This window comes from Zeus faber (assembly GCF_960531495.2).
Source record: "Zeus faber genome assembly, chromosome: 9".
NCBI classification, from domain to species: domain Eukaryota; kingdom Metazoa; phylum Chordata; class Actinopteri; order Zeiformes; family Zeidae; genus Zeus; species Zeus faber.
The window spans coordinates 7,571,631-7,596,630 of record NC_137197.1 but is presented as its reverse complement, the minus strand read 5'-3'; the positions used below and the strand labels follow the sequence as shown (position 1 = coordinate 7,596,630).

At 46.2% G+C, this 25,000-nt stretch overlaps 1 protein-coding gene across 7 annotated transcripts in view; it reads left to right on the top strand.

The window, feature by feature from the left end:
- mecom (MDS1 and EVI1 complex locus) overlaps positions 1–25,000 on the top strand; it is a gene marked incomplete at its 3' end in the record, with an annotated part of 152,663 nt that overhangs the window by 118,481 nt on the left and 9,182 nt on the right. The window contains exons 3-11 of one of the 7 annotated variants that reach the window (XM_080007174.1): positions 7,819–7,953; positions 15,772–15,874; positions 15,957–16,070; positions 16,182–16,293; positions 16,426–16,573; positions 16,789–16,942; positions 20,436–21,807; positions 22,032–22,119; positions 23,605–23,631. In XM_080007174.1, the coding sequence (XP_079863300.1) occupies positions 7,819–7,953; positions 15,772–15,874; positions 15,957–16,070; positions 16,182–16,293; positions 16,426–16,573; positions 16,789–16,942; positions 20,436–21,807; positions 22,032–22,119; positions 23,605–23,631 (2,253 nt within the window). Of the gene's footprint in view, positions 1–7,818; positions 7,954–15,771; positions 15,875–15,956; positions 16,071–16,181; positions 16,294–16,425; positions 16,574–16,785; positions 16,967–20,435; positions 21,808–22,028; positions 22,120–23,604; positions 23,632–25,000 lie in introns of all 7 variants that reach the window. The other 6 variants (XM_080007172.1, XM_080007169.1, XM_080007173.1 and 3 more) reach the window with 6 other exon arrangements.

The following is a 25,000-nucleotide window of genomic DNA, read 5'->3' as shown; positions in this document are numbered from 1 at the left end:
CCACGCAACGCAATCAATTTCACTTAAGGCGAAGACACGATCTCATTCCCGTCCGGGGACACTTGAAGACCACTTTTTCTTCAAAGGCCGCGTTTAATCAAGCGCTCAAAGGCTCGGGTCCCCCCCCCCCCCCCCCCCAAAAAAAAAATCTGCACGGTTGGTTTCCACGTAGAGGCCATCACCTCCCAGATCATAGCCCTCGCCCCTTGAAGCCGCGGCGACTCAACCTGGAGACGCTGATCAAGTCAAGGAGGGAGGAGGCGGCTGTTTTTTTTTTGTTTTTTTTCCACCCAGACTTAAGTACCTGCGTGGGGCCGCGTTTCTAGCCCCCGTTTTTTGGGGTTTTTTTTTTTTTTTTTTTCTCCGCCGCTCGAACTTCATTTTCCTGTGACACCGAAAAGAAATAGAAATTGTGTCAGATGATGGGACGCAAGTTGAGAAATCGTCCCCCTCTCCCTCTCTCTCTCTCCCGCTCTCTCTGCCTGACTGACCCCGGCAAATGAAAATAATCCAAAGTAATTAGAAGTGAGCTAGTCTGGTCCTGAGAGCCCCCGGGCGGCCGGGTAAACACGGCCGGGCGCGCTGCGTTTTTCGGGGGGGTGGAGGTGGGAGGGGTGGTGGGTGGAGTGGGTGAGGGGCAGGGGGGTTGGACTGGAGGAGTGGGGGGTTCTGACCTTGTCCACATAAAGCAGTGATTTATGAAGTGCAGGGCACAGCAGCGGGGCTTCTGTCTTCTCCCGCAGAACCAAATTACCGAGGTGGAGATTAACACGCGCTCGCAACGGGCCCACTTCCAGGCGCGAGGACATTTTTTATTTACATTTTCCTCTTTCATTTCCTCCGCGCTGTTTTAATGGTAATTGGGCTCTTTTTATTTTTTCTTCTTTTTACCCGGACACTCAGAATGGGGACTTTGTTTGGAAACAAACTCTGATTGAGATAAGGGGACGGCGAGGTTGTTCATTCCTTCTGCTCGGGCAAAATGGGGGGGAATGTGGACGGTCGTTGTTCGAGGGGTGGTGTTTATTTATTTCATTTTCGACTTTTCAGATTTTCCTACTTTTGTTTTTTCCGACTAGAATGTGAATTGTTGATACGGAGGGTTGTTTGTTCTTTACATTTATTGTTTATTGTATGTCAAATGTTTTCTATTTAAAAAAATGTCTACTACTACTATCTATCTATCTATCTATCTATCTTTCTATTTATCTATCTATCTATCTATCTATCTATCTATCTATCTATCTATCTATCTTTCTATTTATCTATCTATGTGTCTATCTATCTATTCAAATGTCTATGTCTATCTGTCTGTCTGTCTGTCTATCTATAAATCTATCTATCTATCTATCTATCTATCTATCTATCTATCTATCTATCTATCTATCTATCTATCTATCTATCTATCTATCTATCTATCTATCTATCTATCTATCTATCTATCTATCTATCTATCTTTCTATTTATCTATCTATGTGTCTATCTATCTATTCAAATGTCTATGTCTATCTGTCTGTCTGTCTGTCTTTCTATAAATCTATCTATCTATCTATCTATCTATCTATCTATCTATCTATCTATCTATCTATCTATCTATCTATCTATCTATCTATCTATCTGTCTGTCTGTCTGTCTGTCTGTCTGTCTATCTGTCTGTCTATCTGTCTGTCTGTCTGTCTGTCTGTCTGTCCGTCTATCTATCTGTCTATCTACACACCCAGGTGGTTTCATGACGCCGTGGGACAATGGACGAATGAAAAAGAAAGAAAAAAGCTCTTCTTGTGTTGGTGCAGAAGTTAACTGTTCCGTTTGAGGCCTAAATGAGTTTTTGCCACTTGATTGAACCAGCCCCACACCTCCGCCCAATAAATGGCACGGGGGGAGTTAGGGGGGAGTTGGGGGGGAGGGTCTGCATACGGAGCCATGATCGAGGCTTTATGCAGCTTTTCACCGGTGTCAATGGGAGGTCTTTCCTTCAATGGTGGAACTATTTCATGTGGATTTGGCTGCAATATTTTCTTTTTCTCCCCCCTCCACCGCCCCCCCATCTCTCCCTCTCTCTCTCTCTCTCTGTCTCTCTCTCTCTCCGTCTGTCTCTGTCTCTCTCTCTCTCTCTCTCTCTCTCTCTCTCTCTGTCTCTCTCTCTCTCCGTCTGTCTCTGTCTCTCTCTCTCTCTCTCTCTCTCTCACTGCCTCTCTCTCTCTCTCTCTCTCTCTCTCTCTCTCTCTCTCTGTCTCTCTCTCTCTTTCGGAGGATGTGCTGGAATGCACCTTATGGGCCTACACGGTGTTTCTACAGAGACTACTTGGGTGTGTGCATGTGTGTGTGCGTGCGTGTGCGTGTGTGTGTGTGTGTGTGTGAGAGTGTGTGTGAGAGGGCTCCAGATAAAGGGGTAAAACACATCCAAACAATCTTTTACACGGTATAAACATGGCTGAGTTCTTGAGAGAAGAACGACACACAAACGAGAGGAATCTTGGATCAATTTAAATTCAACTCACGTTAATGGAATTTCACTATATTGTTCATGTGAATTGGTTCAAGCGTTGGGTGTATGCATATATACTGTACATATATATATATATGTCCAGTTTATCAGTTTATATATATATGTCCAGTATATATATATATAAATACTGTATATATATATAGAGAGAGAGAGAGAGAGCCGTGCCGCAAGGAAAATAACCATGAAGCCACTTCAAGCAATTTCACCCGCATTCACAGAATTTCACAGAACATAAAAGTCTGTGCACTTAACATTACACGAATGATGTAGCTTTCAAAAAAAAAAAAATCCTTAAATCGGTATGAAATTGTGTGCAGCGTAATGTAGAGAGAAATAACATGCCCCGGGGCACGTTGGTTGTAATTTGTCGATAAAGAGCTTTTCCAGACATTACTATGTAAAATCTTTTATAACAAAAAAACATGGCGTAATTGAGATTAAACAGAGCTATTAAATCTCAGTTTTATCAGGATCGTGTTCTTGGTCAAATGCCAAAATAATTACAAATTAGGATTTAGATTCATCCCGTTGAGCCTTGAGTTTGGGTTGCAGAGCTCCAGGTTGAAATACATCGCGGTGACACTTTCATACACATTCTGGCAATTTAACTCCTTAATGTTCTGCAGTGACCCTCCATGGTCATAACGGTGTTTTGTCCCTTAGCGTTAAAAAGGTTTTAGAGTAGATGTACCTTCCAATAAACTACTTCCAATAACCCTTGATTATATTCACCACTTGCACTTATCAAATATTTTCACTTTATTTATATCACTTATATATATCACTTTATATATATTGCCTTTTGTAAGTACTTGGTTTCTGTGTGCCCCTACTTACTGAAGTATATGCACTACATTGTACACCAAGAAAACATATTTTATTCTTTTTACTCCACCACACTTCTAAAACAGTCTTTACTTTGCTTTTGTTTTGAATCGATGTTCACATTTATATTTGTATGTATTTATAACTTAGTATGACAATACCGATAGTATTTCTTTGTCAATTGTAATCAGCATATGCATTAAAAAAATAAAAAAAGTACTTTATGCCATCTCCTCTATATCAGGGCACTGGGTGTGATGAGGACTTGTCATTTCCACGTGAGGAACATTTAAGAGCAAGTGTTCAAATACTTTTACTCAAGTAGAGCACTCTTGCGAGAGCGGAGGAAGTCAGTGTTAGGGTTTGTGTACTTTTACTTTAAGTGGAAGCTCTGAGTCCTTCTTCCACCACCGTTTTATTTTTTTCATTTTTTTTTTCTAAAAGTTCCAAATTCAGCCTGGAAAGGGGGGCTGGCTCCAGCTGAGCACGCCACCTCCTGACTGGGTGGAGAAACGCAGCTCTTTTTTACCCCACCTTACCCCTGGTGATACACCACAAACCCTGCTGTTTATCCACTAACATTTCCTCCTTTCCACACAAAAAAAAAAGAGAGAGAGAGCGAGAGAGAGGAAAGTCTCTCTCTCTCTCTCTCTCTCTCTCCCAGGCTCCTCGATCAGAGGCCACGGAGCAATCACTTTCCCAGATTACTTGTATTTAATACACAATGCATCATAAAACAAATTCCTCATCCTGACAGGAAGAAAATAGAGCGGCTCGTTCGGGCCCGAGCTCTCCCAATTTATGGCTGAATTAAAAAGGCTTCCAACAATGGGACAAGTCCAGGGGGGTTGGGGTTGGGGTTGGGGGGGGGGGCAGGAAATCGATGGCCGGCGGACCGAGGTCTCTCCACCGGGGCCGGGCTCTCTCAGGGAGCGGGGGAGAGACGGTGCATGGGAATCGGTGGCGGGGGTCCGCCGCCGTATTTACCACACACGATTCTTCCTGTCCTTCCTGCCCGCGCTGCCCCGAGATTTTATAAAACAATGGACATTATCTGGGATGGAAGGTCAATGTCACAGCCAGTGCGAGAGGCTGATCCATCACCGCCCCCCTCCTCTTTCGGCGGCTTTATGAGCTGCCTAATAAACAGTTCATCCACATTGTTTTGGTTTTTTTTTTTTCTTTTCTTTGTTTTTGGTTTTTTTGGGTTTGTTTTTTTTTTTTGTTTGTTTTTTTAATAATCATTTTCGTAATTGTAAAAAAAAAAAAAAAAAGATAAATCGAGGAACAGCATTGTTTGGAATGCACTTTGTTTTGTATTTGCTTTATTTATTTGTCGCGTTTTCGCGCTCGCTCCTTCCTGTCGACGCGCGGGCCGAGGCAGACAGGGCAAGGTAAACAGTCAACAAAGGGGTAAACAGTCAACAAAGGGGTAAACAGTCAACAAAGGGGTAAACAGTCAACAAAGGGGTAAACAGTCAACAAAAGGGTAAACAGTCAACAAAGGGGTAAACAGTCAACAAAGGGGTAAACAGTCAACAAAGGGGTAAACAGTCGACAAAAAAAGGTAAACGGTAAATAAAGAATGGAGAGGATTTTCGAACACTTCGTCCAACTGTCACACAACAAATCGTGGACACATTCACATTTTATTTGGTTAATATGAAAATATAAAGCTTTCTGATCCGAATATTTTTTTGTTCCGCGTTTTGTTTTGAATTGCGTTTTAAATGTAGATTGTAGTATCGTATCCATTTCTTTTTTGGGTGCATATTTATATGATATTACTGTTTATATATCTTGTTTTAATTTTTTGTTGTTTCTAAGCGGGTGTGGGGGTGAAACCGTGTTTCGGGCGTTTTTGACCGGTTCGCACATTCCTATCTTTTTATGGTAAAGTGCGCGAGATGCCCACTATAAAGAACCACATACGCGGCGCCTCGAGTGGGTCGTACCCACCCGTGTGTGTGTGTGTGTGTGTGTGTGTGTGTGTGTGTGTGTGTGTGTGTGTGTGTGTGTGTGTGTGTGTGTGTGTGCGCGTGTGCGTGCGCGCAACACACCCCCGAAAAAAAGTTCATCCTCCGTAGAAACATCCCGACCTCCACCTGACCCCCTTCAACCCGACATCCCCACCCTCCCCACTGTCACTTTAAAATCTACTACACACTACTACTACACACACACACACACACACACGCACACACACACACACTGAGAGAGGCGCGCGTCCCACAACCCACGTACACGGACACGGACAGTGCGCGGCGCGCGGGGGACGAGGTGGGATCGCCGCGGATCCACGCGTCGTCACGCAGGAAAAGTTGAGTGGCGGGCGGCCAGCGGACACCCGCGGGGTGGGGGGGCGGCGGGGTGGGTGGGGAGGCGACGCGGAGCGGGGAGCGGGCGGCTCAGTGTGGGAGTGGGAGCGACGCGCACCGCAGGGATTTACTGACTGATGTCTGCGGGACCAGACAGAGGAGAGGAGCGGAGAGAGCGACCGGAGAGAAGATCCCGAAACGGGACCGCGAACCCCAAAACCTGAAGGGACACGCGGGGAGAGAGAAAGCGCGTCGGGTTTTTTTGGGTTTTTTTTTTTTTGTTTTTGTTTTGTTTTTTTTAATCATTACTATCGTTATTATTATTATTATTATTATTATTATTATTATTTTAATTCCGATCGTTTCATTCTTGGGACGCGCGATCACTTGGTTTTGAGGATTTCCACTGTCGCGCAATAATTTCCACGGTAAGATGAAGCCGATTTTTTTTTTTTTTTTTTTTTTTTTTTTGGGTGGGGGGGGGGGGGGTGGGGGGGTGGTTTGAAACTTGACAAAATGTAGAATAACTTGACTAAATAAATCGGGGGAGATGTGTGACTCGACAAACACAAAGGGGAACTTTGTACGATCTTAAATATTTATCCAGTGGAAGTTTATTTACAAAAGCTTAATTTGTCCGATTTGGATCCCAGCACAATAATAATAATAATAATAATAATAATAATAATAATAATAATAATAATAATAATAATAATAATAATAATAATAATAATAATCATAATAATAATAATAATCGTTTTATCTCCATGACTGTTATCACGTTGCCGTTTCCTGCCGTTGATTTGTTTCCCATTCCAGTTTACAGTTTTGCCTTACAAATATCAACATTTTAAACAATGTCAATGTTTTTGGTTTTTTTTGTTGTTTTTTTTTTGGTTTCTTTTTACAATTTTACGGGAGAAATGCGCTGTTTTGATGGGGGGGGGAAAGTGGTTTTCACTCGGTGTGATATCGCGCTATTTGGATAATAGTTTTTATTTTGTTTTTTATTACTTTTAATATTCTATTGTTTCTTTGTGAACTATTTCGTATGGTTACTTGTTAAACTGTTATATTTTTATATTGTTACTCTTGCGTTGTATATTGTGTTGAAGGCTACATCAGCATCATTTTAATCGTTATCATTTCAATTGAAGTCTTTATTTATTTATGCGTAATTTTCACACGGTTTTTAAAACTACAACAAATTATTTTTGGGGAGGGGGGGTGTGGGGTGGCTTTTTACTCCCTTGTTTGTCTGAAGAAAATATTCCAAAACGAAATATCCGGGTGGGAAAACGTAATAGAAATCGCATGACACTGTATTTATTTCCGATCTTTGTGCTTTTGCTGTCAATCCTGTTCATGTGTTTTATTTATGTGTTTTTTGTTATTGGTTAAAAATGGTCGGAATGATCAGAGTGATCATTCGTTCATTGGATGAAATTACTTTGGGGGAAATCATTCTTGATAACTTCAGCTATTACTCAATAAAGTAATTTCTTTTTAAGGTAATAGTTGAAATAATACTTTCAATAATTTTAGTTTTGTTGATAAATGCTTTAAATCATTTAGCATTTTTGTCTTTGTAATTCAAACAATATTCTAACATGCTCAGTGTTATTGGTGACATATCAAATATAATAAACTGCAACGTGTATAAAATAATCCTCTGAATCCACGTAAAGCTTGGAAAATTTGGATTTGGGTTGATCACCGTTTTTTTGTGGTCAAATATATTTGCATCAAGCTTTTATGAGAAAAAAGAAATACACAAGAAATATGCAAATAGAAACGAGACAAACGAGACAAAATATTTACAAAAAAAAGGTGGCATTCAAAGTGGCCCCATCTGCCTGGGTCTGAGTGTGCATGAGGTAATGACTGTGCTTTCATCTGTGTGTGTGCGCGCGTGTGTGTGTTTGTGTGTGTGTGTGCGTGCGTGCGTGCGTGTGTGTGTGTGTGTGTGTGTGTGTGTGTTGCCACAGAGCGGATTGTAACATTACATCGGGCTTATTTCTCTGTGGGAGGTATGTGGTTCGTCAGTGTTTGGACACAGTTACCTGGGCAGATACAGATCAAAGTCTGATCTCTCTCCCTCCCTCCCTCCCTCCCTCCCCCTCGCCCTCCCTCCCTTTCCCCCTCTCTTACCCCCCTGTGCCACAGATCTTGGATGGGTCAGGCCATGTAAAGTTCTGCGTGGATGCCAGCAGGCCAGACACTGGGAGCTGGCTGAAGCACGTGCAGTTTGCCCCCGCGGCCGAGCAGCGCAACCTGACCGCCTGCCAGGTGGATGATCAGGTAGGTTGGAGTCGCTCGGCCCGCCCGTCCCACGCACACACACACACACACACACACACACACACACACACATACACACACACATGCACCTTCTGAAGACGAAACCCACTGAAGAGACGGACGCGGGAGAATTAACAGATCCCTCCGACGGCGGTGCTGTGCCAGCCGTGTGCGCTATTCCGCGTGAGCGCGTGTGAGGGGGACGTCAAAGTGCACGTGACGGCGGTTTAAACACCTCGCCCGTGTTCCGAGGAGTCGTTCTTTTTTTTTTTTTTTTTTTTTCGTCCCTCCCACCTTCGCTCCGGTGGCCTGCATGTCTGCACGCTGTTGTGCTAAAAAGGTGTTATTGTGATCTGAGTCAGATAGACCCAGAAGCGTCTGGCCCACCCTGTCCTCAGCTCTCTCTCTCTCTCTCTCTCTCACACACACACACACACACACACACACACACACACACACACACACACACACACACGCGCACACACACACACACACACGCACACACACACGCAGCAGCAGCAGCAGCAGGAGCAGCACCAGAGCCTCGCTGCTATCTGCGTGTTTTGTTTCTGTAATTGTGCGCCAGCTTCTGCGGTGCACGGACCACAGGGCAGGATCAGAGGCGGCCCCGCCGGTGGCCACAGATAGTTCCACACACTTCGCAGTCACGCTCGTGCCATAAACTCTGAGATATGCCAGGAATGTCCCCGTGCCCCGGTCCGTCCCTCCCCACCTGGAGGCACATATTCAGGTACAGAGATGCGTGCCGTGCACATGGGGGTCGGTTCATGGCTGGCATACCGTGCCAAGACGCTTTGGCCGAAACAGGAGGGGAGGACGACCGGATAAACCTTGTCTCGTTGGTGTCGAACTTGCATCTCTCGACGAGAGGGAAGGGAAAAATGAACAAGTGGTCAATATCGTACTTATCAAATATCGGCAACATCCATGAGAGCTGAACACCATCGGGCTCAGTCTGTTGGTCTAAATGCTCTGATTACAACTGTTTGAAGTTTGAACACAGCATTTACCAAGATAGTTGGATATTGGATTGTTCTTAGTTTCCACGATGATAAGACATTTTTTTGGGGGGCAATAATTAACGGTAAAGGCCATTGATATTGTATCAACGAAAAAAGCCCTTTTAGTTCTGTATCCCCAGTACCATTCCTGGAAAACACAACTCAGGCAAAAATTGATCGTCTACTTCGGTGCGTTCTCGGGGAAAGTAGCTGCGGCGGAAAGTGCTCGTAGCGTACGTTCTCCTCTCCGGGGAGAGGGAGGACCAAACAGAAGCGAGCTGAAGCCAGCGGCTCCCTCCCGGTGAGGTGTGACTGTGGCTGTCAGCGTGGCGGTTCTGCCCGGGCGGCGCTGTAAGGCCGCGGCGGGTCAGGGACGCGGCGCTGATGAGGCGATTGTTTAGCGCCGCGCTGTGTCACAACACGGCACAGCCTTCCGGGCGACGTTTCAGAAAACACACCCTGTAGCCGCCGCGCAAAGCCTCAAAGCGTGAGGCCCTAGATGGAGCCGCTTTTCAAAAGACGCCGTCGGTTCGTCGATGGCCGCGTGTGTGTGTGTGTGTACGTGTGTGTGTGTGTGTGTGTGTGTGTTGGACTGTGTGCTTCAAGATTTTCATGTGTGTAAACTGGAAACCTCTGCGTGTGTGTGTGTGTGTGTGTGTGTGTGTGTGTGTGTGTGTGTGTGTGTGGGTGGGTGGGTGAATCTGTTTTTCATTCCGTGCGTGATCTTTGGGATTCAAATCGTTTGCTGTGTTTCAAGTAAACCTGTGCGCTTATGACATCAGTGGTGGGAAGTAACTAAGTAAAAGTACTTGCTCACTGTACTTCAGTACATTTTCAAATATTTATCCTGACTTGAGTATTTTTGGTGGAGTATATTGGAGACTTTTAACTTTTACTCCACTGCATTTCAAGACAAATATCTAGACTTTTGCTGAAAAAGAGGTACGGTAGCACTTCATGCCGATGACAAGTGCTTTTACTTTCAATACTTGTAGGACATTTAACAGCAAGTACTTAAATACCTTGACTTAAGAAGAAATGTCAATGTGGTGCTTTCATTTTTTACTAGAGTTATTTTGTCCCACTATATTTGTACTTTCAGTGAAGTAAAAGGTCTGAGTATTTATTCCACTGCTGTGTATATGTGTGTATGCGCGTGTCTGTGTCTGTTTGTGTGTGTGTGTGTGTGTGTGTGTGTGTGCGTGTGAGCGTGTGCGTGTGCGTGTGAGTGTGTGTGTGTACGCACAAGGCCATTGCAGGACTGTGAATTGTTCATTGCGGTTAAGATTGCTCCCCGTGCTCCTCATTCTGAGCTGGCGACGTACATGCGCACACACACACACGCACGCACACGCGCGCACACACACACACACACACACACACACACACACACACACACACACACACACACACACACACACACACACACACAGGTCTTTTACTGCCTCAGTAGAAGTGCTGAGACTAGACCCGGCGCTGACCAAAACCCAACACACAACAAACACACACACACACACACCAGATTCACATCAGATTCTCCTCAATCCCTTCCCCGCCCCCAAAAATAAGAAATTATTTATATTCCCAGCTACATAATACAGAGAGAGGGGAGGGGGGGGGGGCGCGCTTTTAATACCAAAGGTGTGGAGCTTTTCATTTCTGACCCAGTTCTGTTTATCATAAAACTTTATGATGAGTCTCCAGAGGGGCGAGCGAGGAAGGGAGAGAGGGATAAATGAGGAGGGGAGGAAAGCGAAAAAAGTATGTTTTGCTTCGCCGGAGGGTTCTGTTCGAGGAGCTCCCACTTCTCCGGCCGTATATCTCTCTCTTTTCTCTCCGTCTGTCTCCTTCCCTCTTCCTGTCTGAGGCTGACGTCTATGAGGGGGTTGTTCTGCCGAGCATCGTTGTCACGGTAACAGGTCAGCTCCGCTCCACATAACGTATCAGAAGTTGTGAAAAGCCGTGATCGAACAGCTGGACTCCATCAGAATAAGTGTGCAGGTCCATAGTTTTATATTCTTAGACACCGTACAAAGGAGAAGTCAAACAGGAAAGACCGGAGAAGGAAGGGGGGTGACATGCGTGCGTCCTGGAATTTAAATTCTGAAGTGAATGTCTCTCCTCAAAAGTATTCGACCCTTTGTTAAATGTTCTTATTCCGATCGTTGGTATTTCATATTCTCATATTCTAAGACAGCAGACGGCACCACAGGCAGTGAAGGCTATAAAATAGTCCATCAAACAGTTAATATTTCACATTATTCACGTTTATTTTGTTCAATAATTGTATCATACATGCCTAAAACACCTTAATTTATCTGTATTATACTGTAATTGTCATGCTGTCATAATAGGAAAATAATTGGGATGTAATAGTAAAATATATTTTTTTATGATTTTTCATTACTAAAAAAAGTGAAACAGACTATTTATATTAAGTATTATTTTATGTTACAGATTTTTTTTTGAAGTATATTAAGAAGTGAAATATAGCAGGGCCAATTGGCACAAGCCCCCCCGGACCCTCCATACCATCAATTTCAAACACTCATGGGCTGAGCACCCTCCAGTCTGAGGACCTCCACTCCCCCGGATCCGACCGCCATCAGCACCTTTTGTCTTGGTCGTAATTAAGGTAATTAGCGGTGAAATGCCTCCACTCCCGCTGCATCATTAAAGAAAGAAGAGAAAATGGATTTAAAGTCTTTAATTGACGTGGTCCGACGAGGCGGTTAAGATCCTCCCCGCGCGTAAGGACATCGTGGAGTTTATGAATGCTAATCTCATTAGAGCTATTGATTCTCGCTTACTATCGAGCCGGGGTCAAGTTTCTTTTAAAGCCCAAATACGAGCGATCGCTCCAACTGAACCTCCCCGGCGTCGGGGAAAAACGTCTGAACTTGTGTCAAAGCCCCGGAGAGCTCAATCTCTGCCCCAGTTGACTTGCTCAAAAATCAAAAAACCGAGTCGCGTGAACGAAAAAAATCAACCGTGATTGCACAGATGGAAGGTGATTTTGCCAACAAGCGATTTTTATTTTAATTTATTTTTTATTTTTTATCTTTTTTACTCTTAACGTTTTGTTGATTCTCACTTGGCCAGACAGAATTTTTTAAATCATTAATGTTCAAATAAGCTGTGGTCGCTGTCATGAATACGGGATCTATTATTTTATTTATTTTTTCATGTTTGCCCAAGCCGAAACAAACTCCACTAAGCCATTCTGCCATCTCTACGTGGAGAAAATAAACCTTTGGGCGCAGTGGTTGTATAATTTCCTCTGAGCCACAACAATTTGACGAAGAACACACACACACACACACACACACACACACACACACACGTTTTTTGACTTTATAAAGTTGACTTTAGCCTTTAATGTTTTTGTTCAGAAGCCAACCCAATTAACATCCGCTGCCAAACAAATATTGTGAATGAACTTGGGCGCTAAAGCCCGGTGCAACACGGGTGAGCAGGGCTCTCTGTTAAATAACGCTTTGGGAATTTTTCTAAAGTTTGTCGATCTATTATGTTATTATAATTGTTTTCGCTAGAAGTGTTTGCGCTGGCATCTACCGGGCCTATTCAACTGCCTTCTGTTTAGTTGGCAGATTAGTACAATTCAATCAGTTGTCATTATAGGGGCCTATCAAAATGTAACAAGCTATTTTCATTGTAGTCATTTTCAATGTAAGCTTCAAAATAAACAAAAAAAAAAAAATGCAAAGCCACCTTTATATTGTTCAAATTCTCCTTGTCAATTTACAAAAAAAGCCCATATCCATGATATTTCACCATAATAACCTCTCAGTTTTTTTATGTTCTCAAATGCACACTGCTTCTGCAGAGTCACATGGTTGTTGGTACTTTAAGCGCGATGGGTATTTCTGAAATGAATGTAACCACAGCGCATGGATAAACTTCAAATGTATTCAAAGGCACTCTGTATCAATACGTGGGCCGCATTTGGCCACTGGCTGAATAGGCCTGCCGTCCACCTGCATTTGCTCGATGCTTGGCACTTGAGAGACTTTAACGGAAGCATTGTTAAACATGGGTTGTCCGTCTCTTACACACATGTGAGATACGTTTGCCAAAACCTCAACATGAGCTCACCCCGGAGCGGCTGAGGAGCGGTCTGAGTGAATGCCATACCTGTGCAGTGAGCTCGGGCCGAGGAAGGATGCTGGCGGAGCGGCCCGACAGGGTGCGTCCTGGGAAAGTGTGACTCTCTGTTTACTCTGCTAATGACTAATGGTGTCAAGGTAACTGGCCCAGGCGCATTATGGCCCCTTATCCACCAGTGGTCATGGCCTCTGAGGGTGAATGAGAGGGAAAGAGAGGGAGGGGTTGGGGTGAGAATACCAGTATTCAATACGTTTTAATTTAGTCTTTTTTACTAAACTGAAGGTTTCCTCCTCAGCTGCCGTCCGTGCATCCAGAGCGAGCTCTTGTTTCAAAAAACTTGCGAGCCAGCTCGGCAAATTCCCGCACTGTAATTGCAGCTCGCTCAGGTAGGCTTAGTTTGAGAAAGACCCACGTCAAAAATCTATTATGTGCGCTGGTATCACTGCAATGAATGTCATTATGGGACTTTAACCTGGATCGTAGTAATTATCAGTGCAGCGCAAAAACACAATTCCACTCGCAGCGTGAACTCAAATACCCCGTCATCTTATCTCGCTATGGCAGCGTTATTTTAAGCCCTGGTCCCTTTATTGCTATGGTCTTCAAGAGGTGCAGCACTACATGTTTGTATGTATCTCAGTATTTGCACTGTGTGTGTGTGTGTGTGTGTGTGTGTGTATGTGCGTGTGTGTGTGTGTGTGTGTGTGTATGTGTGTGTGTGTGTGTGTGTGTGCGTGCGTGCGTGCGTGCGTGTGTGTATAGTATGTCCATGACCTTTGGACGCACATACATACACTCTCAAGCTCAGACATACCATAACACACCTCGGTCGGATCAAATAGTTTGTTTCATTCTGGGCTGCGACGCACTCACTGTTTGTGTGTGTTTTCACTGTTTATCAGCAGCAGTTCCACAGGGAAGGGGTGGAGCTCCTGAGGAATTTCCCTGCTCCGTCAGGTTTTCGTTCCATTTCCCTAACCGGGGAGTCATTTTGAATGTCTCCGAACTCCGCTGCCATTATTTTGTCCCCTCCGTCTGTAGCCAAAAAGGATTTAGATCTCCCCTCTGGATGCAAAGGTCACTTCCTATTCACAGCCACCAGGCGGGAACTATCATTTTCCAGTGCTACCTGGATGACAAAGTTGAACCCTTAAGCCGATCCGCCGCACATCTTTCAGTGAACTTGCCATAATATTTCTCAAAGAAGGACTTATCGCATTGTCCAGTAATTTATACGTTCCTTGGCCTTGGTCCACCATCCACTTGCCGAGCCTTGGGAGCCCTCCAAAGAGCTTCTCTCTCTGAAGGCCTGTATCGCTCTCTCTTCAGCCTCGTACCTCTGTTTTACGGCCGTTTAATTGTTTCCAACTCATAATTCAATATTGTTATGGCGGCAATTCTGGACAGGAAGGACTATGTGTGTGTGTAGAAGGTACATGTTGTTTCTATGCGCTCGCATGCGTAAAGGCCAGGGCGCTTTACCCGCCTGCAGACACTGTGCTTTTCAGACGACTTTTGGGACCTGTTGAGTTCCCGGCATTCTCCGCTCAAACAATAGTCCAAACAATAATCTCGCTTTTGACCAGGGCTCCAGCGGCGGTCTGTTTACATCACGGAGACGTAATCCAAATGTCACGTGAGATTTCATGTCGTATTTGTTGACTTGAAATAACAATCTGGCGAACAAATAGTCTCAAATTGACCGCTATTGAGAGATAACATATAAATGGACACTTCGTCATTCCTGGAAAGCTTTGAGGTTTAAATATCACTACACTTGTAACAAGTACTCATGTGGATTACGCTATTGTGGCTCCTGGATGACTGATATGTCTCTAGATATCAAAAACACTTTGGCTCTCTCGCCCCCACGCCGCCCGGGGGTCCCTCAGGGATCCTGACTGGGTCATAGCGTGTTTTTTACGTCAGCATTATACCGTTCACAAGAACATAGAACAATGACATTGACTATTCTTGAACATGAACAGTAGTAGAATATCTCCCGATCCCCCATTGTGACTCTGATATCCATCATAAATGACCACAGACGGCCGAGGCGTCCCAGCGTCCCAGCCGGGGAGCGGGTTCCTTTCAGGACCCCTGTCCATGTGACCTGCACCTTCCCAGAAGCCCCTCACCCCCACCACCCCACCACAGCCCCCTTACATTTCGAATAAATTCCCCCATCATTATTGTCACGGCGACGTGTCGGGGGAAGTTAATATGTTAAACCTTCAAGGCATGCCAAAAATAACGCCACCTCTGATTGTTTCGCAGAGAAAGGCCATTGTGTGTGCATGGGAAGCGCCGTGATCTCAGGGTCTCCCAGACGATTTGCTGAAATCGCAGGCCCCCACCCCGCATCCTCCCCCCTTCAAAACACTTTATTACCGCGCACTTTATTACCTGTGTGTCATCTAGGTACAATGGATGAAAGGAAAATACAATCAATATATCGATGTACCGTATTTGTTTTGGGGTTTTTTTTTTTCTGAAAAGGCATCCTAGTCTTTTCAAGATACGTGATACCTGATAGTATCAAACTAAAATGTTTGCGTGTTGATATTCCTCTATTTACATTTTTGTCGTCCAACTTCCACACACGTGTCTTCAGGAAGCGCTTCGGTAAATCGGTGTTTTCAAATTGTGTTTGTGTGTGTGTTGGCAGATCTTCTACAAGGTCACCAGAGAGATTTGTCCCGGTGAAGAGCTGCTGCTGTTCATGAAGGCTGAAGAATATTCATGTGACAACATGGCTCCCGACATTCACGGTACATTCCAAGCCGTTCCAATGACAACAGAACCGTGAAACACGTAGACGAGTACTAAGGTTTCTATACTTGGTCCCTGCAGAGGAGAGACAGTACCGCTGTGAGGACTGTGACCAGCACTTTGAGTCCCGCACGGAGCTGCTGGACCACCAGAAACAGCCCTGTGGGATCCCTCCGTCCTCCTTCCTCAACCAAGGTGGGAACCAAACACAACAGTTCTCTGCAAATAGCTTTTCTGTTCTGAAGATTTGACAAAACCCATTTGGTGGATGACCATGACATCTCGCCGTTTATGCCTTGTGCCCAGGTGTGGACAGTGACCTGGAAGCCCAGGAGCCCGAGGACCTGCGGCCCCTTCACACATCGCACGGTCCCCACGACTGTAAGGAGTGCGACCAGGTCTTTGCTGACGTCCAGAGGTGAGAGGGGCAACGTCATATGGAGACGTTTATGAGTCGACGAGTTTCTCCGGGACGGTCGAACAATATGTATCTGATGGACATACCTCTATTATGGAAATGGTTCTTGAGTAAAATAAAACTTTCTTGCAGTCTGGAGGCCCACACGCTGTCCCACTCCGAGGAGAGGGAGTACAAGTGTGACCAGTGTCCCAAGGCCTTCAACTGGAAATCCAATCTGATCAGGCATCAGATGTCTCACGACAGTGGGAAGCACTACGAATGTGAAAACTGCTCAAAGGTAAAGTGACGCCTTTTGCGGGGGGTGGGGCTGTGTTTACAGTATGTGTCTACGTGTGTTTTTTGTTTTTTTTGCGTGTCCAGCACCCGATCTTTGCATCGCCAACACGTCCGCATCTGTTTTCGCATGCATCGGCCTTTTAAGTTTCGCGACTATATGGCGCCCCCGCTGCATACCCACCCCTCTGGTTTTGGTGTGGTTCCTTCCCCCAGCAGGTGTTCACAGACCCCAGTAACCTGCAGAGGCACATCCGCTCGCAGCACGTCGGGGCCAGGGCCCACGCCTGTCCTGACTGTGGCAAAACCTTCGCCACCTCCTCGGGCCTCAAGCAGCACAAGCACATCCACAGCAGTGTCAAGCCCTTCATATGTAAGTCACTCAGACCCTACCTATGTAAGTCTGCATGCTTCCTCCACATCTTTTATTAGACTGTTGTTGTTGTTGTGATGCTTTTGTTGTTGTTTTGATAAATTATTTATTTTTTTATTTTTTTAGTCTCAATATGGGGCTCAGTCTTTTATAAGTCCTGGCACTCTTGTCCTTTGGGTCGCCAACAGCAAAACCTCTGACATTTTCGGGCCTCAAACCCTAGTGTAAATAAGCAAAGCGATGTAATATAGTTTGAATATTTAAAATTTGAGTATGATCATCGATAAATAAATGCTTCATTTGCTTTGATATTTGCAAATTGTATATGATGATAACCATGTTATTAACCCCTGTCATGAAAGGCAATGTGTTAAATCTGTCAGACATCATCTTTGACAGGAACTGAGCGTTACTTTGTTCCACAGGAATTACACAGGGGGATTACTCGTTTTGTTTTGTCTTCACAAAGAACGGGCAAACGATTTGGTTTTAACTCAGGGATTGTGAGCTTATTTGCGACAGCGCTTGTTTCAAAATGTCCCTCCGCAGGTTCACCCCGCTCTGGCCTCACACATTTTCACTTGTTTGACCCAGAAATGGATCCCTGTTGACACAAAAGACCTTACTTACCTTGACCTCCCATACCGTGTTTTTGACTCTCTTTCTCCTTCTCTCTGTCGCCTCCTTTCCCTCCCAAACTATTCGTACGTGCTAACCCTCTGACCTTCACACCTTGTGACCTTTCACACTTTCACCGCCTCTTTTCCTCCGAAAGCAGTCTGACCTTCATCCTTTGACCCCGCTCTCCTCACCCCCATCTCACCCACCCTCCTTTTTCTCTCTCTGACTGCCCGCAGGCACTTTTTTTCATATACAGGCACACACACAAGCACGCACACACACACACACACACGCGCGCACACACACACACATACATTGGCCAGAGCGGCTGTGTCCCACCATAGACCCCTGACTCGACCGACCCCCCCCCCCCCTCCTCCTCCTACTCCACCACATGCACCATTCCAGACAAATAGCAACCACATGTAGAGCCCGCCCCCATTTGAATAGAAGTCCATTTGCTGTAATCAGCAGAAAATATGCAGGTCTAAAAACAACTAATGGTTGTGTAGAAAATACAGAGCAGCCTCAGACCTGACAGCTGCCCGGGAAAGAGCGTGTGTGTGTGTGTGTGTGTGTGTGTGTGTGTGTGTGTGTGTGTGTGTGTGTGTGTGTGTGTGTGTGTGTGTGTGCGTCCTGAGTGTTTGTTTGTGTGATTGCTCCCGAATAGCAAGTGTGTGTGTGTCTGTGTGTGTGTGTGTGTGTGTGTGTGTTTTGGACAGTATCACACTGCATGAAGATGTTATTTTTTTGGTGTGTGTCTAATGTGTCTGTGTGTCCACTATCTGTGTGTGTGTGTGTGTGTATGTGTGTGTGTGTGTGTGTGTGTGTTTGAGTGTGTGTGTGTGAGTGTGTGTTTCACAGGTATAGTGCCTTCTCTGTATGTGTGTAAAGCACTTGATCCTTGTCTCTTCCCCCACTGCTCTCCTCTCAGGAATGTGTTTATAATATTTAATTTCAGTGTATGAAGACTTCCACTCACTGCTCACAAAATGTACAGCGAGTTCCCTCACACTCAAAATATTTGCGTGTGTGTGTGTGTGTATGTGGGTGTGTGTTTGTGTGTGTGTTTTAGCCTGTAAACGTCACCACTGCGTAATATAGTTGGTTCCACTACTTTGCTCAGACTGTAGAGCACACAGATAGACAGAAAGACACAACACACACACACATGCACAAGCACACGCACACGCACGCGCACGCGAACACATGCACACGCGCACACGCACACACACACACACAGGCATTCCAAGGAAGATGTAGACATAAATATGCACACGCAAACACACGAAGATGGACAGATACGCATACACAAACACAGGTCGAGCCACACTAATATAGACATGGAGCGCTCGGACGTCATAACACACCTAAATCAATCTTGTGATGAACTTCTCTTGCGTGCTCAGAATAAAATTTGGACCCGCAAATAAATAACTGTAGCCGTATGACTCGAAAATACAATTTGGTTCGATTATTTCCATACTTGCATTAAAAGGCCGTTAGGCCTGAGGAGCTCCATTTAACAAATACCTAGCTGTCAATGGGGCGATGGGTGTATGTGAAGCCACAGCTTGTAGTTTCATGTTCTTAACTATTTGAGTATGAGAGAGAATACTTTTTAAAGTATTGTCCCTCATACTCGTAATATGTTGTAGTCCTTTGAAAATGTAGCTATATCAAGATTCAAGATTCAAGATTCAAGATTAACGTCACTTGAATAAACGTCACTTGACTTGCAAAGGCCTAGTTTTCCGAATAGAAACACAACATCGATAGGCAGCAGATCATTCCGACGGGAGATAATGGCAGGAGGTGGTGGAAGGCGTGGTTTTCGGTTTTGTCCCACGGCTGGAACTACCTTTCTAGGGTCAGATGCCAACTCTCCAGGGTCAGAAGGAGAGGCAGACAGGCGGGCGCACAGCGCTTGACTGTGGGAACTGCGTTCAGAGCGAGACAACAGGAACCTGCGCTATGGGGAGACGGGGGATGAGAGGGACTGATGGGGCAACAGGAGAGCGCTGGAGGGTGTCGGCAATGAAGGGTGGGGGTGGGGGTGAGGTTGGTGGGGGTGGAGAAGGGCAGGAGAGGACGTGGGACCTGTCTCTGGGAACCGGAACTGCAGGATAGGATTCATTCAACTCTGCTTCCTTCACAAGCCTAAAATAGAACCATTGTACTGTTTGTGTCTGTGAATATGTGCGAATGCGTCGCTCTGTGTGTGTGTGTTTATTTGTGTGTCTGTATGTATGCATTCCTGTGTGTACACTTGTATCAGTGTGTATGTGTTCCTATGGTTCTCCTATTAAAGAAAATGAATAAACCTTAATTTCCAGATGCATATACTGTATGTGTGTGTGTTTTGTGAGTGTATACTGTATTTATGTGTGTGTTTGTGTGTGTGTGTGTCTGCAAGTACGGGTGTTTGTGTGTCAGTGGGATTGTTTATGGACTCCATGGGAGCGACCCTGGGAGGACAATAGGGTTGGAGATGCCTGGGATTTGGGTTTGATGTGCAGGTGATGGGTGGCATACACTGACTCACACCATCAGACAAACAGCCCCTCCACCCCCACCCCCACCCCGACAATACCCGACAATACCAGGACCTTGAGACTCATCTCCCCTCTTTACTTAAACTGAGAACCATTGTCAGGGGGCCGAGCGAAACAGCGGCACGTCATTCACTGTGTACTTCCTGTGTACAATTTACGTCAACGTAAAGGGAAGCACATATCTGATCAGATATGTAATGTCTTGTGCAATGTCATGTAGCTTTTTGTGTGTGTGTGTGTGTGTGTGTGTGTGGTTCTGCAGGTGCTTGTATTGCGTCACACTAATGCATTTCGCGTCTGTCTTCCTCTCCCTGCAGGCGAGGTGTGCCACAAGTCCTACACCCAGTTCTCGAACCTCTGCCGTCACAAGCGCATGCACGCTGACTGCCGCACGCAGATCAAGTGCAAGGACTGTGGGCAGATGTTCAGCACCACTTCCTCCCTCAACAAGCACCGGCGTTTCTGCGAAGGGAAGAACCATTTTACAGCAGGGGGGTTGTTTGCCCCTGGTATGCCCCTACCCGGGGCTCCAGGCATGGACAAGTCTGCTCTGGGGGCCATGGGCCACAGTAGCACTGGCCTGGCTGATTACTTCGGAGTGAACCGCCACCACGGCGGGTTGACTTTCCCGGCAGCCCCAGCGTTTCCCTTCAGCTTCCCCGGTGTGTTTCCTTCGGGACTTTACCACCAGTCAGCACTCATTCCAGCTACCACCTCCCCAGTCAGACAGCCAGCGCCCGGTCCCGTCACCCCTCACAGCACAGAGCTAAGTAATCGTCCTCTGCTGCCGCCGCGCCCCGGGGCCCACGAAGCCAGGGAGATTCTAAAGTCCCTCTGTAAGGATGTCGGCTCACCTGGCAACCACCAGGCGCCTGGCTCAGAGCTCCTGCCTCAGAGCTCCTCATCCTCTGCAAAGCAGCGGAACAAGCAGAGCGACCAGTCAGAGAGCAGCGACCTGGATGATGTTAGCACGCCCAGCGGAAGTGACCTGGAGAGCACGTCAGGCTCCGAGCTGGAGAGTGATCTGGACAGTGAGAAGGATAGGGGTGCTGCCCAGGAAAACGGCAATGGCCCCAAGAGGAAGGCCAGTGACGGAGGCCCCCAGAGCCCCAGCCTGAAGGGTGGCAGTGCTGCTAAAGACTTCCATGGCACCGCCCTCTTCCCCCCCTCGCTGGACGAGCACACAGCTGTGACAGGGGCTGTTAATGACTCTATCAAGGCCATTGCCTCCATTGCAGAGAAATACTTTGGCTCCACGGGGCTTGCTGGCTTACAAGACAAGAAGGTGGGGTCCCTTCCTTACCCATCCATGTTTCCATTGCCCTTCTTCCCGGCCTTCTCTCCTCCTGTCTACCCTTTCCCGGACAGGGACCTCAGACCTCTTGCCCTCAAGGGCGACCAACGGTCCACACCGGGCGAGGCCAAGAAGGCCGGGGTCAGATCTTCATCTGAATCGCCCTTTGACCTCACCACCAAGCGACAAGAGGAAAAGCCTGTGCCATTCCCCCCTTCTGCCAAGCAAGGGGCCTCTCAGTCTACCAACCAGGATCAACCCCTCGACCTGAGCATTGGTACCAGGGGCCGCGGCCAAGGCGCGAGGGAGGAGAAGACGCCAGCGCCGACTCCCAAAGACGATGCCTCTCTACAGCATGCCAGGCCGACGCCTTTCTTCATGGACCCCATCTATAGGTACTGCGATCCCCAGTTTTTTTGCTCTTTATGTAATTATGTAACAACATGGTCTAACTAGCCTTTTCACATATCTTTAATATAACATATATAATAATATAAGATACTGTATATATTCTGAGAATGCATTTGATAATACATTACCGGAATATAAATGTAAATTTAAATATCTCTGTGTATTGCTCAGTATGTGTTAAGAGCTGATAGAATTATTCTATTAGCAGGGTTGAGAAGAGGAAGATGGCTGATCCGTTTGAGGCCCTGAAAGACAAGTACATGCGACCATCTCCAGGCTTCCTCTTCCATCCACAGGTAAGGGTTGTGCGTGACGCCAGCAGAAACTGTGACTACTGAAACTATGAACCTCCTTTCCCTCTCTCGTAAAAATGTATGCTATGTAACCTCTTCTCTACCTATTTTTCTCCCCTTTTTTTTTCGTTTTCCCAAAAAAGCCGAAAAACCAAAGAGTAAAGTTAAACTTGTTTAATGCTTTGAAAGGTGATCCTGATATTGCGCTGACACCAGAACGAGCTGAGTGCTCGGCAGGCAGGGCAGGAACGGGTATTACCCAAACCTATAGAATGCAATTATTTTATCAAACAACGTTTGGGATTTGATGACTGTGGACCAGTTGAGATCTTTGGGAAAGTCTGTTATCTCGGCGATGGGATTTGTCAGAATCATGCTCTGAACAGTTTTCCCAGGCTGTTTGATTCGGGGTAAACGGGGATTAGAATAAGGCTGCAGCCTTATCCAAGCTACAGCTTGTTAAGCCTGTTCATTGCTATCTGAACCAGATGTCGGCGAGGGAAAGGGCACAGAATGACACGTCTTCACATAACGTGTCTTTGATTACAATATAAAAAATGACATGGTCTTAAAGCGCTGAATTATGCCCCCGGGCGCTCCGTGACAGTATTTCTGGTGTGTCACTTACATATGTGACCCTGTGCTTATGTATATGTACGCGCTTGAGTGTGTGCGCGCACATCCTTAACGCGTTGAATTTTTTTCACTCCGTTCCCCCCGGGTGAGAACGGTCCTTCGGAAAGTGAAAACATCACTTTCTCAGGCATGTGATTTGCTTTTTTTTTTTTTTCATTATTTTACTGGACGTTTCAGGTCTGGTTTTTACAGGCTGTTTCATTTGTCTGATTTATGTCCCCTGTCCAGACCGCTGCACAGGCCGGTCATTCAGGCTTGCAGCAGACACATGGCCGTTGTGCACACCTTAATGAGGTGTCCTATCAGTAGAAACACTAACAGAGTGCTTAGGCCATCTTTATGACTTTATGATGTCTGGACACACAAATCATTCTCTGAAACACCAGACCAGACTGGGTCTAAACCCGGCCGGGCGAAGGGGCCCCTCCTGTATACCTTTGAGGGCCTTTGTTTTCAGTCACCTGACTCACTCGAAGTAGTATATCAATGAAAAAAAAAAAATCCAGACACCAAGGGATCTGGAACATTTTTAAACATTCAGCAATTCGGCTTTTATTTCCTGGAAGTAAATTTTACTGCAAAGCAATTCTGGCGCTGCGCACTGGAATTGTATTTCTATCCGGCTATAATGAGCTTACTGAACACCGGGACATGTTAGGAACCTTAAGGGCCTTCCGTAACTCCATTAACATGGCGGCGCAGATAGACAAGTCATTTGTCATTCAGGGATAATCACACGGAAACCTACTGTCCCCACTCTGCCCATGTGTGTCCAATCAAAATCTGTTGATTTATACACCACTTCCTGACTCTGATTGCTCTCTCTTTTTCCCCCTCTGTCCCGCCCCTCAGTTTCGTATGCCAGATCAGAGAACTTGGGTAAGTTGCTCCTTAAACTGCAGTACCGCCATGTCCCCCCACCTCCCCCACCCGCCTTCCCCTCGAACACACACTCTTCACCCCGCCGCATGGGCTTCTGTAACACTTCAACGTCACCAGCCGCACACGACTTTGGCCGGCCACCATCAGGCGCCGCACCGATAGGCATAATTCTCCGGCTTGTTCCGAAAAACAATTTTTCAAAGAGAGGGAAAACATGAAATGCACGGAGCTTCGCTGGAACGGTATTGCCGTTTCTGCAGTGATTCACCCAAAGTGAAACAGTTTGCCACTTGTTTACTGCACATCCTGAAGACATTAGGTTGTATTTCCACTTATCTCCACATGAAAGGGCTGATGAGGGGGATTTCCATCCGAGCTACACCCCAGCACCGTGTCCATCCAGCGCTGATACATGTGTATATATGTGTTTGCTTATTTGTAAAATGAAGCAGTGTGTGTTAGAAATGGGCATGGGCCGGGGGATTTCAGTGGAAGGCCGGTAGTGGCTGGGGGGCTGCTTTACATCTGCGCCAGGCTAACAGTCTCTGTGGGACACCGAGTGTGAGTGTGCGTGTGTGCGTGTGTGTGTGTGTGTGTGTGTGTGTGTGTGTGTGTGTGTGTGTGTGCGGCGGGGGGACGTTCCACCTCCCCAGACATCTGGTTCCTGATAAAGATCAACAATTGAGAATGCATCTCGCTAATTAAGCCCCTCTCAGCATCACTGACATCTGAAGATAGCCAATCAACAGCTGGTCCCAGAGAGACGCTACAGCAACAAGCAAGTTCACAGACGTACACACAGCGCCCGGGGGAGAGGGCAAGGGAAGGGGGAGGGGGGGGGTGGGGGAGAAGGGCCCGGGTGAGGTTGCAGGAGTGGAATTAGGCGTCTGAAGGGAGAGCAGTGTATAAGGGCTTCCAAAAAAAAAAACCCCTTCGAGCAAAAAAAAAAAAAAAACGCCGAGGCGCTCTTCAAACGCGGTCCGTAAAGCCTCCGCCCACGGAGAGCCACGGGATCGATGGTTGGAAATGTGTGATCTGAAACCCCCTCAATCCCACTGTAGACTACATCGACGACAACAACGACGGCGGCAAAGCGGAATCACTTTTTAACATTCACCCTTTCTCATCATGTCAACCGTCCGTGACTCATAATTCCCAAAATGTGTCCCCGACTCCAAAGAGGAGACATCTATAGGATGCTTTCAAATTCCAGGCGATATGAGATTACACTTTGAATCAAAGGACAGTACATCAAGCCTACTGCCATGTTTGTATTGATACCTCAACTATTCATTTTTTGGTCCCATAATCTACCCCCGGGTGACTGGGATGTCCCAGGCCAGATTGCAGCAGCAGCTTCTCCAGT